Source organism: Trichomycterus rosablanca, chromosome 19 (genome assembly GCF_030014385.1).
Source record: "Trichomycterus rosablanca isolate fTriRos1 chromosome 19, fTriRos1.hap1, whole genome shotgun sequence".
Taxonomy (NCBI): domain Eukaryota; kingdom Metazoa; phylum Chordata; class Actinopteri; order Siluriformes; family Trichomycteridae; genus Trichomycterus; species Trichomycterus rosablanca.
The window spans coordinates 6,834,486-6,852,834 of NC_086006.1; the positions used below are offsets into that span (position 1 = coordinate 6,834,486).

An 18,349-nucleotide genomic window follows, 5' to 3' on the forward strand; every position below is an offset into this window, starting at 1 on the left:
ATATGAAGTCGGGCTCTATTCAGAGCACTCTACAGTAGTCTCTACAGAGTCAATTTTTTTCTACTAAAAGGGCACCAATGATCTTGCGGAGATCAAAGCTCAAAGCAGCAAGAGAGAGGGGTGGAAAAAGGATAGATCCTTTGAACTTGTTATATTGTCTTTATGCAAATAGGCCCTGATCAAAATTCCAGCAGCATTTTTCAATCAAATCTGCGGCTAGGAAAAGAGAAAACGTTGAAAAGAGGTGGGAAGAGCGTAATGGGTATAAACGGGTAGAACTGGCGCTTGAGGAAAACATTTACTGCATAAACATTTACCCACAGACAAGTGTAAGCACCATGCTAACCTTATTTAACCTATTACAGGTTGCCACTGTACTTTGTGTACAAAATATGCAATATTTACACAGTAATAGATAGTTTTTCTACATTTTTAAAGAATGCAAAGCCAATTCTTAGAGAGCTGGGCTGATTCAAACATGTATGCCCACTGGACCAATGAAAATCATTTATCCGACAGTGGTAGCCTGGTGGGTAGAGCTTTAGGCTATCAGTCGGAAGATTGTCAGTTCAAATCCAGGCTCTGCTGGGTCACTGTTGGGCCCTTAACCCTGTCTGCTGCAGGGGCGGCATACAATGGCTGATCCTGCGCTCTGACCCCAGCTTCCAAACAAACTGTAATCCACGGAAAAAGAGTTTCTTGAAGTGTATGTTCCCCTACAATGCCACAGTCATCTATGACTGGAAGCCACAGCTCCTGCCAACATTAGCCAATCTCAGGAGGATATGAACTTGTGTTTGCAAGAGGGCACAAACTCGAGTTTGGAAGAGAACAATAAGCGCCCTCCAACAAAAGGTATTGGTCTGCCAAATCAATGGGCGTCTGTTGAAAAAGTGGTGCAGGTTGCTTCATGTGCCTTGAAGAAAGCAAGACTGTTATACTTCCACATTAGTAGCCACTGAAACAAGATTGTATATTAACAATCTGTCACATGCTACCAAGTGTGCAACTGCTGGCTAAAATAACCTTGACTGAGGCCCGCCCATTGAAGACTGCCAACCATGTCTGGCTGTTAAAGTTAAATTTCTAAAGGATTTCTCTCTTGGCCGGATGATGAGCCCTTCTCAGATCCTTCCTTCATGTGGTTAACTGGTGGTCCGTCAGCTCAGCTGTCACTTTTACATTGTGACCAAACACATTTCCCCAGGCCAAGAACAAAAAAACCAGGGGGAGGAAAAGAAGAAAGAAGTTAGGAGGTAGCGGGAACATGTTAAATGGGTGTTACTTAACACTGTTTGTGGGGAAAACAAGAAAAGAAAATTAGGGCCATATGTCATAAGACACTATGTTTCAGATAAAAGCACATTTTAAATCTTCTCGTCCTACAATAAAATTTGCAGACACAACTGCAAAGACGAATTTCCCCTCCCTTTTAAACGTACCTGCCATTTTAGGAAATGGAATTTACAGTCAAAGCATGCATTCACCTGCCCTGAACCTTTCCCACACTGCCATATCTGCTGCCCCAGGTATACTGACTCCTTTATATAAACATTTAAAGATCATTAAAAAAAACATTGACACACTGGGTGATAGCACCAGCCTGGACCAACCACTATTAGCCCAACCTTAAGCTTAGAGAAAGACTGGGGAATTCCACTGCAATTTTAAGCACCCCATACCTCGCAAACCCATACTTAATGGTTTACTTGTAAAGCTTACTCAAACAGTGCACACAAACCTATCCTGAATCAACACATACCTACAGAAACCTACACATACATTAGACAGAACACAATGCTAAAAAAGAAAAGCAAGGTTTGTTTCCCTTGCGAACACAAAGCAAACACAAAGACGGCAATGAGAAAATTTTCAATTAAATCTTTGATTCATGTCTCATCCGTGCAAACTGAAAAACTGTAAACTAAATGACTCCATATCTTTAGGAAGGCAGAACTGATCTCCAACTGCAATAAAAATTTAAGATAAATCTTTTCCTCACTATTTCATTCAATGCAGCAATTACACTGGCAGCAAAACAGCACTCAAGAAGAAATACTACCACCGGCATTATTGGCAGTGGATACAGTGTTGTTGTAAATACTTCAGCTTTTTCTTAAACAGTCCTCCAAAGTGCTGCTCATTATGTCCATATACAATCTAGGTTTCAATATGTTTCTTTGTCGGTGATATTCAGTCAAGCTTCTAATTCATGGTAGACTTGAACCAACATCGACAAATCTGATGATTTGGGTCTTACTAACCCTGGCAAAAAGACCATAGATTATGGACAGATGTTCTGACTATTGTTTCTCAGTCAGGTAAATGTATTATATTATATATTTATTTGTTTCAAAAACCATTTGAGCCGTAATGGGTAGGTTTTGTCACAAGGTTTCTTTGATTTTTGAATTAACCAACTGTAATCCTATTTGTGAGGTTATTCTAGCCAGCACAAAAGTTTTATATTGGAATATACAGTTAATGATAAATGCTTGTACAGCTGAGGTACATTTTACCTCAGAATGAAGGGGCAACTATTATTAGTTTATTCTGTTTCAAAGTTCACTTTAATAACTGACTCTATACATTTGTGCTTACTATCACAGTCACAGTATTATTAGTGTTCTAATAAACACAAATAAAATACAATTTAACAATAAATATTATACAAAATTTCACGATAGACTTAAGTCACAGGCAGATAAACAGAGGAGCGCTTCTCTGTGAGGTGAAGCTGGCAAGCATGTGACACATTAGGACCAATCACAGACAGGAGGAGGCCTCACTGTGCACCAGAGTACAAAGTAGTTCTGCTTGAGAACCTGCACACACCTCACTGTACAAACTTCAACTCTTTCTGGTTTAAGCCTTTAACAAAAGGTACATCTAATTTAAAAGGAATTTAAAACAAAGGAATAATAAACTCATTTTGTGAAGAGACAAAGCAGGAAAGATGATACAGGGTCTGTCTGAAAAGTAGAGAGGATACTAATAAGACATCAAAATTATAAGGCAGATTATTTAAATGCACTACCTAGACAGTGAATATGCGCTTTTAGCTTACTAAGCTAACACAGTTAGCCTCAGGCCTTTCAAACCAATGGGCTGAGGTGACACAACCCGCTAGCATGCCAGCTAACATCTCCCTCTGTACTGAAAATTGTTAAAACTGTCATGACAAGCCCAAATTTGCAAATAAATTGCATTTGTACACCTTTATATAAATTACAATTCAATGAGGATTTTTTCTATTTAAAAAGAAGTCGTTGCTCAGCATCCATCCACCGTGTCTGAAAATGCTGAGAAGGCATTAAAAGCTCCTTTATTATTCAGTCAGAATATCGCTCAGAATAAGGCATCAGTAGGCAGCATTTTAAGGTATCTAAACATTCCAACAGCCTTCATTTAGGATGATATAAAATACTGTCTATGTACAGAGCTCACTAGGTTTTCAGACAGACTGCTAGTGCTAAGTGAGAGAGACTTAAAAGTGTGTTTATGTGTGTGTGTGTGTGTCAAGTCTGTCTGCGTGTGGCCTGTGTGTCTATGGAAACATAACGAGATTGAGTTCTGTCTGTTGGGAGAATACATCAGCAAATGTATATCCAACCTGTAAAACCCAGCTTCCTTTCAAATAATAAAGTCGTTTGCTCATACAATTACTTCATCCTAAAAGTGATGATACAAGAAGAACACGAGGCAGCAGTGCTGGACCTGGTTCCTCAATCTGGGTTCCTCTTTGACTTCCTAAATTTAACACAGCAGTAAACTCTTTACCTATGATCTACCAAAAACTGCCATAACATTCAGGAAATGTCTAAGGCTGCGTCCGGAATCGCATACTTCCATACTCAATAGTACGCGAAATGAGGACGCGAGAGCGGTTAGTATGTCCGAATACATAGTATACACAAAGAGGTACGCGAGAAGTACCCGGATGACCTACTTATTGGGCAGCCATGTTTGAGTATGCAAGCGATGCACACTTGCGGTCCGTTAATGTATCCCATAATGCAACTGGAGCTGCGTAGGCATTCGAAGCGTAATAAGAAACAAGAAAGATAGCGGTCCTCTGTTTACAAGTGTAAGTAAGATAAATAAAATAAAACATTTTAAAGACGAATTAATAACAAAAACATGATAAATATCCAAAAATTTGGCGAGTGTGGTTTGTAATGAGTCTGTAACCATGGTGATATTACGTCATCACGTCCCACGTCATCACTTGACGTTGGAAAGATGGCGGATGTAGTGCGTAGCAGTGTTGTGTGCATACTGCATACTTCTGTACTGGAAGTATGTACTTTTTTACCGGCAAAGTAGTGCATACTTCCTCCAATCTAGTACATACTCTCTAAGTATGCGATTCCGGACGCAGCTTAAGTATTGCTACATGAACTGACTTATGGCTAACTTAGCATCCTAGTGTTTCACAGAACACTGACAGGATCTGCAATCTCAGAAGGCAACAGGAATATAGATCTGTATGAAATATTGATGTGTTGATATTTTTATGATAGATTCTAATTTAGTTTTTACAGCCCAGTTTGGAAGTGAACGATTTTCAGATTTTTTAACATTTATTTTCATTGAATTTGTCATTTTTTGAAACATGAAACACATTAGCACATTTCAAGCTAAACTAAATGTGACAGGTCTGTCCCATGGCAACTTCTTGATTGCACTCTTGATGCATCTTCACTTACTGAAGAAACTCAGAACAGCTCATCTTGGTTATTTTTATTACCATGGTTAACTTGATTAGTGCTAGAGGCTTTTAAACTTTGCTCCTAATACTAGTACTACTAAGCATAGAACTAGTCTAGACAGTATACCTACTGCATTAGAACTACGTTGCATGAACTACAAAACCTACACATAATTATTTTGACTAAAAATTCATTGTTTTTAATGCTAAATGAATGGAAATAGAATTGATTGAGAGAGTAAATGCACCTACATCCACATAACCATGCTTCAAATGATAAACATTAGCCAAGCCCAAAACAAAGCTTTGTCTTTATAATCTCATAATAACACAGTAACAGTCAGAGATTCCTCCCCGAAAACCTTGTTGATAGAAACTAAAAGCTCAGTTCAGTAAGCGAGAATTCCCAGTGTTTTCTCTGTCTGAGAGAGAATAAAAAAGCCATAAAATAGGGGTCAGGGAAAAAAGATTATCAGTCACCGATGACATAAAACCCTCATTCCTTGGTGTGGTGTGTGGGTGGTTGTAACAAATCTCTGGGATGCCCTGAGCCAGATATCCCTGTTTGTCTATGAAAGCCATCACTTCCTTGCTATTGTTAGCTGAAACAACAGGATTGTTGGGTGAGTTCACTGAAAGCAGATTGGAGCTCTCTTGGCAAAGAGGACCTTCTGCACAGCTTACCATTTAACAATGTTACTTGTTCCTGGAAAAAAGTGGTGGGTAATGTGTTACAACTTTTGTAACAACATTTACAGTCAAGATAACTTGCTCGTTTGTCAAGTATTTACTAAAAAAAAAAAAGTAAAGAGAAAAACTTCTAAAGATTCAACCATTATCCAGATAATATTTATTTAATATAAGATAGTCAAAAGTGTTCTACTTTTATATTGGAACATGTGGCAAAATCTAAGAAACATTAAACAGGAGACAATGACCCAGATAACCAGAATAAGACAATACTTGGGGCCGGACAAATGAAGTATATGGGGTATACAGTGCTGGCCAAAAGTATTGGCACCCCTGCAATTCTGTCAGATAATACTCAATTTCTTCCAGAAAATGATTGCAATCACAAATGCTTTGGTATTAATATCTTCATTTATTTTGCTTGCAATGAAAAAACACAAAAGAGAATGAAAAAAAAGTCAAATCAATTATCATTTTACACAAAACTCCAAAAATGGGCCGGACAAAAGTATTGGCACCCTCAGCCTAATACTTGGTAGCACAACCTTTAGACAAAATAACTCGAACAACCGCTTCCGGTAACCATCAATGAGTGTCTTACAATGCCCTGCTGGAATTTTAGACCATTCTTCTTTGGCAAACTGCTCCAGGTCCCTGAGATTTGAAGGGTGCCTTCTCCAAACTGCCATTTTGAGATCTCTCCACAGGTGTTCTATGGGATTCAGGTCTGGACTCATTGCTGGCCACTTTAGAAGTCTCCAGTGCTTTCTCTCAAACCATTTTCTAGTGCTTTTTGAAGTGTGTTTTGGGTCATTGTCCTGCTGGAAGACCCATGACCTCTGAGGGAGACCCAGCTTTCTCACACTGGGCCCTACATTATGCTGCAAAATTTTTTGGTAGTCTTCAGACTTCATAATGCCATGCACACGGTCAAGCAGTCCAGTGCCAGAGGCAGCAAAGCAACCCCAAAACATCAGGAAACCTCCGCCATGTTTGACTGTAGGGACCGTGTTCTTTTCTTTGAAGGCCTCGTTTTTTTTCCTGTAAACTCTATGTTGATGCCTTTTCCCAAAAAGCTCTACTTTTGTCTCATCTGACCAGAGAACATTCTTCCAAAACGTTTTTGGCTTTCTCAGGTAAGTTTTGGCAAACTCCAGCCTGGCTTTTTTATGTCTCTGGGTCAGAAGTGGGGTCTTCCTGGGTATCCTACCATAGAGTCCCTTTTCATTCAGACGCCGACGGATAGTACGGGTTGACACTGTTGTACCCTCGGACTGCAGGGCAGCTTGAACTTGTTTGGATGTTAGTCGAGGTTCTTTATCCACCATCCGCACAATCTTTCGTTGAAATCTCTCGTCAATTTTTCTTTTCCGTCCACATCTAGGGAGGTTAGCCACAGTGCCATGGGCTTTAAACTTCTTGATGACACTGTGCACGGTAGACACAGGAACATTCAGGTCTTTGGAGATGGACTTGTAGCCTTGAGATTGCCCATGCTTCCTCACAATTTTGCTTCTCAAGTCCTCAGACAGTTCTTTGGTCTTCTTTCTTTTCTCCATGCTCAATGTGGTACACACAAGGACACAGGACAGAGGTTGAGTCAACTTTAATCCATTTTAACTGGCTGCAAGTGTGATTTAGTTATTGCCACCACCTGTTATGTGCCACAGGTAAGTAACAGGTGCTGTTAATTACACAAATTAGAGAAGCATCACATGATTTTTCAAAGGGTGCCAATACTTTTGTCCACCCCCTTTTTTATGTTTGGTGTGGAATTATATCCAATTTGGCTTTTTGACAATTATTTTTGTTGTTTTCCATTGAAGACAAATTAAATGAACATTTTAATATCAAAGCATTTGTAATTGCAATCATTTTCTGGAAGAAATTGAGTATTATCTGACAGAATTGCAGGGGTGCCAATACTTTTGGCCAGCACTGTATGGGGTAATCAACTAAGTGGGTGGGGTATAGGATTAAAGACAAGACCACACACAGGAGGCAAAATAAACAATGGACGTGTGCAGCATCGGCATGGTGACAACGACGCTGAAAGGGGAAGGCACGGGAAGGGGGGGGGGGGGGGGGGGTGCATTAAAGTAAATAAAATTGATTGTCAGAAAAAATAGTCAGAAACAATATTGCACCTCACCATAGCCAAATTTCCAAAGAACTGCAGTTTAGGGCATAATACAATTACCATTACCAGTTTCTAACCGTTTCTAATCACTAAATGCACACCATTAGACTTGCCACAGCAATAAACACAAGTATTAAAAAGGTATTGCAATTACACAAGCAGTCATAAGACATTTAACTCAGTGGGGACAACAAATACCCATCAAGGACCAAAGCAAGACCTAGGAAAAAAAAAAATCCAGACAAGAAAGAAGAAGAGTAGGTCATGAAAAGGAGTGCGGTCATGAAAAGGAGTGCACAAACTTCCAAAACAGTCTCCAATCCCCTACCAGCAAAATACATCAACATTCTTCAGATAGGACAACATGGACAACGTCCAGCAGAGAGGACACACTGACCTGCAGTTTCCAAAAGCACAAAGGCTGAACTCCAGGCAGCGTGTTCAACAAGTTCAGCAACGTGTTGTCAATCAAACCCAATCTTTACTTCCTAAGGCCACCCACAAATCTCAAACAATCCATTCACATTCCTCACCAAATTAGCTATAATATAAATTGGTTCTGCCTTGCTGGAACATGCTGCCTTTAAAGCAGCACTTTTTAATAACGCTAAGAGCTTTAAGCTCCGGAGCAAATCCCAGATCCTGGAGATTTTACAGAGGGGGTGATAAGTCCAGTGGCTGTAGAATGTAACCTTGTCATATATACGCTGGAGAAAAGGTAAGCCACCTATTCATTAAGCACGCAAATTGTAAAAAGTGATAGCGTTTATTTCAAAGATCTCTGGGTTTTACTGTTCATGTTCCTTGTAGGTTCTAATTCATGGTTTTCTGGTACAAAAACTGATAAAACAGCTTCAAATTCACCACAAAAACTGACACTAATAATACTTTAGCATAGATGTGGTCTTGATAAATTGATAAATTGTTGCCTTTCCACTGAGAAACATTAGTCCAAAAACCTAAGCCCCTAGATAAGTTACCTAGTGTAAATAATTAGCTAATCTAACACCCTCAACAAAAGATGTCCCAAGTATATATACACAATTTTGAGTGGTGGAACAAGGAACTGGGTACATCAATTGGCCTAGTTGCCTGACTAGTGCCACACACTTTATTATAACTTTATATTATAAAGGAATGTGTGATTAAATGTGAAGTCTGTTCCAATTTTGAATGCTTAGTTCCATCACAAACCACCTTCAAACCACATCTGGCTTCATTGCTAGACCAGCTTTGCTTTCATTGCCTAACTGGTCACACTGGACCTTTAAATGCTATTTTACATTTCACACCATTCATGCAAACCTTAATGGTCTCTTATGTAAAAGTCTTTCAAAACTCATTATGCAAAATATACAGCAGTTTTTTCCAAGGTTGTGATTCAAACCTGTTAAAAAGCAGTAGTGAACTGTCATTAACCCATATTAAACAGGAGGAACAAATTCCCCTGGTAGGAATAACTAAACTTTTGGCAAACAACCTAAAGTCAGATTTGATTAGCCACACTGGCCAGAGCAGCTGTGCACTATTTCACACTAAGTCCAAGCTGGAATGCGGTCATAGATCTCAAGAAAGCTGTATCCCACAAAAGCCTTGTGCTCTGGTCTCTCTTCAGCCCTTTGTGTCTGGAATCTAAGGGTGTTTTCGGTTCACTTCTCATTTGAGCCCGGAAAAGGCACTGGCCAAATAAGTATTTCCGCCTTAGTAATCAAACATGGTCACGTCCAATAACACGCCCTTCTGAGGGTTCTCAGAGACTTAAGGTGAGACTTTAAGAAGCCAGGATAGCTTTATATAATCAGAAGGTTTGGAATGCAGCCATTTAAATATGAGTAAAGTTTTGCTTTCGACTAAAACAGTTTTATGAGGTCTGGTTCACAATGCCAATAATCTGTTAATGAAGCACTGGAGTAGATCTGCATTAAAAGCTAAATGATTCGTCAAATCTTAATAATAGTGTTAATCAATAGCCTTAAAGCAGTTTGTTTGTTTGTTTATTAGGATTTTAACGTCATGTTTCACACCCTTAAAGCAGTGTGTACAACAATTCCAAAAAAGTTTGAATTTCATTAAAATAGAATAAAACCGACCTGTTAGCATACAGAATAAGCAGATATGTAGTTTTTAAAAATATATTTCTTAAAAATCAATCAAATATGTAACTACAGCTATGTTTGGCATAAATCCAATTCCCTTCACTAATGGTAAGACTTCATCATAATGCCAGGCAGACAGGCCTCTTACTGGATTTTAATTACAGTTCTTATTTTGTAATAATTCTAGAGATCCTGGAAAGCTGGCAAACAGAAACATTTCAGCTCCTAGTAAACTTTTTCCTGCACCCATATTTTCCATCCCAGCTTCATTTTCCTCCCAACTAGACCTTACATGTAGCACTTTGCTTATACTCTTGTATTCAGACCACTTGACTTGTCGCACACTTGATTGTGTTGTGGATTTTGAATGGACATAATTGCTATTTTTATCCACAAGCTTATCTTGGACAAACACACACACACAGTCATACAAACTTTCCAGTGCAATACAATACATGGCATGCACGATCATCCTTTTGATAACCATGTGTTGATGAAGCCAGACTTTTGTTTTGTTGGTTAAGGTTTTAAGTTTGCAATTTAAAGATCAATCAAAGCTTGTTGCTGATCACATAGGCATAGAAAATGACAGCCTTTAAGCCCACAACTGTGAACAGTGCACCCTGTGTTCTAATTAATGGTAGATCTAGGGTTTTTTTCATGGATCTTGAATTACTTTTGACTCTTGAATTACTAACAAGGAATTTGGAGTTTATGTAACCTTACAGCATCAAATTAAGCAAATTTAATCATGGTATATTTGTGCACTGAATCCATTGATTGCCATAATGTTAAAAACCCCTAAATTGATTTTAAATATAAACTCAGACATCAATTGAATTTAAGATCTAGGTGATTTAAGTCTTCCGAAAAATCCTTTAATGATTAGGTGCACTTATATGACCCTGGCAATAAGGCTATACCTTGACTACATTATCAAAGTACACACCTTTATGTGGAAGGGCACAATTCGGGTTTACAGGTAGGCAGGCAGGAACTGATTCATAACTTCCTTTTTTATATGTACAAAACTTTGTGTGCTGTGTGGAAATACTGGAAACTTTGTGAAAGTGGTGTAACATGGAACTGGGTACTTAGTGCCACACACTTTATTATAACTTTGGTCTTAGATTGGGCATTTATGTCCTAACAGAAATCCTAGCAGAAGTCATACAGTGCAGACCCTGCATTTGGTCAGTCTAGCCAAATTGTATTTCTTAGTTTGTATCAAAGTAATATCTTACTGTGGTAAAAAAAAAACGATAATACCTATAGATGTAGTTAGATCTCTAAAGTTCAATCAAATAAAACACAAAGGAATGCGTGATTTAATGTGAAGTGTTCATTCAAGTCATGTAAGTAGGCTTTTTGTGCTGTGACTTTTGGACTAAAAGCATTAACGCAAGCACTCTTACGAGTAACCCAAGGCTACAGCTAGACTACAGAAGTGAAAGTGACAATACAGTGCCTCTGGGTCTCTCCTGTGGTCTTTGGTCACACTCACACGGTAAGACTTGCCAAGCAAAACATCCTCAGCATTCCAGACGACACCTGTACTCAGAATTCTTCCACTGCCTTATTCGGACTTTGGACTTTCTGTTTCTTCCCCTTTTTCAAACTCCTTGGCAAGCTTTCCTCCATTAACAGAGCTCTTTGTTGTTTGATTTGGACAATGCTGTTTCTGAGCCGAGCCAGAAATCCCTTTATTACTTAGTGCTATCTGAACTGTCAGAAGTGAGAAGTGAGGAAAGGATACATGGTACAGATCTGCAAGTACAGCCTTGTTTTCTTGGCTTGTTCTCAATACAAGCTCTGTCTCTTTTAGTAATTCTGTATGGACAATTCCTGGATATGGCCTACTTACACAAGATGAGACACTTCATCATGCTTAAAAGCTTGGTATTTATTTTAAAAACACTGATGCCATACACTAAATTTCAAAAGATGGATTAGAGCTATTTCAAGTTATTATAAAGCTATTTGCTATTTGCAACCTCTACTGGGTGTTTCCTGTCTTTAGCACAATGAATCAGACCCAGCGCAACCCTGCCCAAGATAAAGATGTGGAAAAACAGACAATCATTCAATAAATGAATGAATGAATACATAAAATAGCGTTTTAGATCCATGCTTGCTGTAACACTGTTACAACTACTTCATTTATGAAACCAATACCAGGGGCTCTCAACTTGCAGACAATGAGCTACTTGCAACCTGCAAAAAATGGATGCTCAGTCCACACTTCATTATTTTAGACCTATTATGTTATTCGTTAATGCAAAGTCAGGTTTCATCCACTGTTGTTGCCAATTGTGGGCCAGCTGACGGAACGATTGTGAATAAATCTTTACTGCTGTGTCATCGTTCTTCACCACCCTCATTAAAACACCAACTGATTAATAATAAGGAAATAATGGTGTTTCAGCCATCTAGGACAGTTCCAGAGACTAATACAGTTCCAGAGATCAATGCCATGGGGAATTAGGTCTAAATATGAAAGATTTAGACTGTGCTTACCTTCTACACAGTGTTCCACCTCCTCCAGGTTACGCAGGGTAATCCTCATCAGGCTGGAGTTCAGCATCAGCTCGTTCTTATGATCGGGCCACTTGTACTCTGGTGCCATGTTAACAAAGAAGATGCGCGTGTCTCCAGTAGCCACGTGGTTGTCACAGATTTCCGGGTCTCCGAAACCACCGATCATAACCTTGTTTCCACCGTCCAGCAGTAAGTCTCCTTTGACAACAGTCTTACCTTTTAGGTAGCGCCACACCCTTACCTACAGACAGAGTGGAGAGGGGAAATAAAGGAATCAGTTTAATGGAAACGCTCTAGTCAAATCACATCCTCAGATTCCACAGCAACAATTACTTTATTACATTGTAATTTTCTTTGAACTGATTTTTTATTCCTGCCAAAGGAGCTTAACAACAAGGTTAAATTGCTGACTTGTTCTGTACTGTGTTCAGGAAAAAAATGTGGTTTAAGTTTCTCAAGTGTCTGTTTCATTTTGTCTAGAAGCTCAAGTATGACACAATCAAAATATGATTTTCTTGCCAAACAAATAGCAGGGGGGGGGGGGGTCAGTTTTTTACGCATGCACAAGTGCATAATTCAGTGCTTAATGGCTTTGGTTACTCTGCACTGTGTCATATCCCAAACATTTATTTAACTAATTATGTCCCGGACGTGGGCGGCACGCACGGTGGCTTGGTGGGTGGCACTGTCGCCTCATGGCAAGAAGGTCCTGGATTCGATCCCCAGGAGGTTCGGGACCTTACTGTGCAGAGTTTCCATGTTCTCCCCGTGCCTGTGTGGGTTTCCTCCGGGAGCTCCGGTTTCCTCCCACAGTCCAAAAACATGCAGTTAGGTTAACTGGATACACTAAATTGCACTATAGGTGAATGGGTGTGTGTATGTGGGTGTGTGTATGTGTGTCTGCCCTGCAATGGACTAACGCCCCGTCCAGGGTGTTACTGTGTGCCTTGTGCCCATTAAAAAGCTGGGATAGGCTCCAGAACCCCCCTACAACCCTAATTTGGATAAGCAGTTAAGAAAGTGAGTGAGTAAGTGAGTGTCCTGGACGAGCCTCCATATGGGATCAGTGCTTAGTGTACTACTGTAATTGAACTCATTAAAATCAAATTTGTGTAAGATGTGTTGGGGGGGGGGCATCCAATGAGGTGTGCAATCCATCATGTTAATGCTCTGGTCACTCTGGATTAAAGAATCTGCTAAATGCTTAAAACGAAAATGTAAAATTAAATATAATCTAACCCAAATATCTCCTATCTAGTCCTTTCTTACCACTTAATACTGCTCAGTTATGCTCATGTAAGTTTTTAAATGCCATAATTACCAAAGGAATTTGGTACTGTAGGCCAAACAGTTAGTGTGCCAAACCTTCAGGGTCTCAGGATCAATCCTTGGCTTTGGTTATTAGTTGAATGAAGTATGTTTTTGAAGTGTAAGTGTGTGTTTCATTCATGAACTCTGATTTTGTTCCTCACATTGTAAAACATACTTGAAGACAGGCCAGTTAGATAAGCACCTGTTATTTAAACTTTGGTTTAAGTATGAAGTGTGTGATGAACTGCAATGAACCAGCACAGTATTCCTGTCTTTGAGCCACTGTTCTCAAAATAGGCTACAGAAATACAACAACCCTCATCTGAAAAAAACACATACTTTTTAAATTACCCTGCTTTCTTATAACAGTGCAAATGTAAAAAAAAAAATATATAAGAACAGTAATTTGTTTGTCTGCAATATCTTTTTCCACACCTTTTTGGCTCTGAGCAAAACATTTTTCTAACTCTGCAAATTGACACAGATTATTACACAATCAAAATGACATCTGTGTTATTAAAAAAATATTGCCTGAACTATTTTAATATCTGAATGTTTCTCTGTCAGCATGCACACAGAAGAAATTCACACATTTAAACATACATGTCACTTCATGTGTAGTGAAAAAAACATTCACTGTAACTAAGTAACTGGACACACTGCCTGGCAATGACCAGTCTGACCCTGATAATCATGTATCTGTATTGTGGGTTGTTAATCAGGCTAAAAACAACTTACTGGCATGGTTATGTTTTATTTCCAAATAACAACAACAACATAAACATTCATGGCCAAAGGTAACTATACCTATGGCCTGTAAACAGGAGTGCTGGACAGGGGTTGCGATTCTAAAGGGTCTAAGTCAACAGAGGACTCGGAAGACCAAAGGTAACAAACTGTTAATTTGTACTGGAACTGCTGTATGTAATATATTGTTTTTGACATACCGCTTATACTAGCAGTATTTTAAGCAGATGAGTAAGCCAAATTTTATTTTTCAAAGTGAAAGTGAAATCTTATCCAATTCACCATGAAGTAACTAAAACTTACATCACTCTGTATCTCGATTTTGTGTGTTAAGCCCAACCTGGCAACACAGTCAGGTGAGTCTGGTCTGCAGGTAATGTAACAAATGCTGAATCTCCATATTCATATATGTTAATTGTGTGATTCCAATTGTATGCAATTCCAAATTCTTAATAAGTAAAGATTTAATGTTGCCAGATTGTAATAATTTTTTACCACTTCATCATAATTTGTAACACATAAGCAAAATATACATTAAGCTCCTCTTGCTAGTCTGGGGCTCTATTACTTAAAATTACAACAAGGACACGTGATCCTGGTCAAAAAAGCTATACGTTGTATTCACTTCTTTATCCTGGTCAGGGTCACAGTGGGTCCAGTGCCACTGTCTGCAAAGAAGGAATACACCCTTTCCTTTTTTTTTCTCACTTACTCATTTCCAGTAAATACCTTATATGATTTGGGAGGTAGAAACATGACATAAACCAGAACCCAAATAAAAATGCACAGTCAGTGAAGGAACATACCAAACTACCCAGGTGCAAGACAAGCCTAATTGAGGCAGACTCATGCCCTGTTCTGAATGTATTCCTGTGCTTGACCCTTTGCCACCCCCAGATCAGATCTGTTTATAGTTTACTCACAATTTTACACGTCAGCTAATTTATTTAGAAAAGACCACATCTTAAATCACACAGTGGCCACACAGAAGTTTAACGTTTTGCCAAATCTGGCAACAAATCCAGGTGATCCCGGTTCATGTAAAGTTAGAAGTGTAGGTTTTAATTAGTACAATATTGCAGGATAAAACTCAATCTGGCAACAAGGCCAGGTGTTCTTGGTCAAATCCTGCAATTCATCAGCGCACGCAGTGATAGTTATATACGTGTGATGCCAGATATTCAAACTTTACACGGTTTGAAGTTCAATTGACTCTATGCTCCACTGATAACAGTTGAAAAGTGAGCTCCACGTCTTATTTTAAACATGTCCAGACTCTCACCTTGCACGAGTAAGTGTTGTGCACCGGGTCCATGTTGAGGATCTCCTCCACAGTGCCGGTGAGGACTACGTTGGCCTCCTCTTCCCTGTCCTGCAGCTCTTTCTCGGGACAGCTCGCCCCAAAGCACCGCGGGTACAAAAGCGCCAGCGCGCCTACAAGTGCCCAGCTGAACAACCGCAGCGCTCCTCTCATGATCCCGATCAAACAGTGGCCAAACTCTGGAGACTTTTCACAGCAATACAACGTCTGGAATAATCCCTCAGCCGCTCCGGGTTCACCGCGATGAGCAGCAGAGCTGTATCCTAACCTGCTCGGATGCCGCCTCGAGTCTGCGCGCTGCTTCCTACTAAGCGGCTGGAGGAGAAGAAAGAAGCGGAATTGGTTCTGAGGAATGTGTGTTAGGGTAGCGCTCTCTCTCTCTCTCTCTCTCTCTCATGGACACACACACACTCACTCTCGCTGTCGATTTGCATGCAATCTGAATTGCTGATGAAGTCTGAGAGTGTCTGAAGCTGGAGAAGGAGATGAAACACTGGTGCAAAACGCCACCCATCGGATGTAGCGCAGCTTTCACCAGGGGACCGTCACCAAAAAAATCCAACATCAACCAAGATGTGTTTTCATCCCAAAAAAAGAAACTTGTGTCATTAATGCAGAATGAAATGTTTTATGTAACGGTTTTACTTTTAGATTGAAGATGTGTGTGTGTGTGTGTGTGTTTGCAAAAAATCACATGGTGTGACGGTAATAAAAATGAGGTCTTTAAGACATCATTAAAAAAAATCTATATTTACTTTACCACTATAAGGTTTTGAAATACACAAGACTCCTACAATAACAAGCACAGTAAATGAAGTGTTGTAATGAAAAGTTTTTTTTCTTATTTTTTTTTTTTTCTTTGCAAAAAATCTCCTGTGGTGTGACGGTAATAAAAAATGAAGTATAAAACATGTATGTCTATATCTAAATAAATCTATATTTACTTTACCACTATAAGGTTTTAACAGGCACAAGACTCCTACAATCATAATCACACTAAATAAAGTGTTGTAATGAAAATGTTGTCCTGTGGTGTGACATCATGTCATGTGGTATGACATTGCTTCAAATGAAATTAAGTGGCTTTTATGAAGGAACAATTAATTCAACCCTTATGTGTATTTAGACTGCATAAATATAAATATAAAAAGAAAACAGAATTTTCATCATAACTTATTATTTTATAACATAGTTCCACTTGTGTAAGTGATAAAAAGGCTACAATTAAAGAATGAAATTATCAAGAATAAACATATACAAAATATTAATTATATTTTGCATAAATAGACCCCTAAACTTTAAATACAACTGATCTATATTTGAAATTATTATTAAAACATTTTTTTATTTTAGTGTAATGTGACGTCATACCGCAGGACAATATATGTTCGTCTCTATGAAAAAGCTTATACAATGGTGGAAAAAGTAAAGATATCTGGCGAACACTAGCAGTTAAGGGCAATTTAGACTTTTAACATTAGAATTTTATAAAATCCTTATAAAAATGGATAGTTTCTTTAAAAAAATCTGTTTTTACCTCTATTTGTCAAGTACCCTAATACAAAAAAACACACTTGAAGTGGTGCTAGCTGCAGAAAAAATTTTAGGTCAAATGAAACCTTGATTTAGTACAGAGGTCCAAACAGGCCTTTTTTTTTTTTTTTTTTTTTTTTTTTTTTTTTTTTTTTTTTTTTTTTATCTTGTAATCTCAAAATAATCGTGAGATTGTGAGATAAAAAAAGAAATAACACATGACCTTGCTGGACTTCTGTAATTAAGTGTTTCTTTTTGTTGCCACAGTGAGTGAGTGAGCGTGTGTGAATTGAGAGGTAGGGCAAAAAAGAATAGAATTGAAATCACGAGGCAGAAACACTAATGAAAAAATGCCATGTGTGCACTTGTAACCAACAGCGAATCAGTTTCCATCCTTTCAAAGCTGTAATTTCACTAGCCATCGTCTATTTCTGGTAAATGACAGGGTGTGGAAGTAGAGCTTTGTGGAGAACATGTTTCTATTTGTGCTGCTTGTCATTATTAATCAGAAGATGGCTGAAGCTGGGTCTCTGGTGGTAATTGCAATGTTGGTTATTGTGTAAACAATCTTATAGTTGTGTGTTTTTAACTTCTTGGATTGTTGTTTTTGGTCAGATAATTACCTCACTGGACTGGGGACCAACACTACAACAGCCCTAAAAATCTGACAAATATGCATAAATAAAGGAAATCAGGAAGGAGAATACTTCTCAACAGTGTCCTATGAGAAAGAACAGAAGGACAGGCCTGATAAGTGCAGATTTTGTCCCATTTTGTAGGTTAGGATGCACACCTGGTGCCATACTAAGCACCACTTGGAATGCTGTATGCCTCCTTTAACTCTGTTTAATGAGTGTTTTTTTTTTCTTCAGCAAGAAATAAATGACAAATTGTTGCATTCCAGTGCATGGGAAAAACGAGATAGCTTTATCTCTTGTTTGACAAGAGGTGCAATGTTTCCTGTGGTCCCCCTGCAAACAATCAAGCAATCACAGCCCATCTGGATGCATCGTGGACTCCAGTGTGGTCAGTGAATGTGGCTGCCAGACTCCCAGCGTGAATCTTTTCTACTAGCTGTACAAACAAATCGATGTGTGCTTAGACACTGCTAAAACATACAGAATCACAGACTTACATGTTAACACACACAGACACACACTCTTACAGTTGATGTCAAAAGTTTACATACACTTGTTGGAAATATGTATGCCATAGTGGTCTTGGGATTGCAATGATTTCTGCAACTGTTGAGTTCTTTTTAA

The 18,349-nt window shown here is 38.8% G+C and overlaps 1 protein-coding gene across 2 annotated transcripts in view; it reads right to left on the minus strand.

Moving 5' to 3' along the window:
• Nucleotides 1-15,884, minus strand: part of agrn (agrin) — a 302,297-nt gene extending 286,413 nt beyond the window's left edge. For both annotated transcript variants that reach the window (XM_063015798.1, XM_063015797.1), the window contains exons 1-2: nucleotides 15,516-15,884; nucleotides 12,155-12,416 (exon numbers count right to left, since the gene is read on the minus strand). In XM_063015798.1, coding sequence (XP_062871868.1) covers nucleotides 12,155-12,416; nucleotides 15,516-15,707 — 454 coding nt within the window. In that variant the 5' untranslated portion in view covers nucleotides 15,708-15,884. The remainder of the gene's footprint in view (nucleotides 1-12,154; nucleotides 12,417-15,515) is intronic.
• Between the last annotated feature and the right edge of the window lie 2,465 nt (nucleotides 15,885-18,349).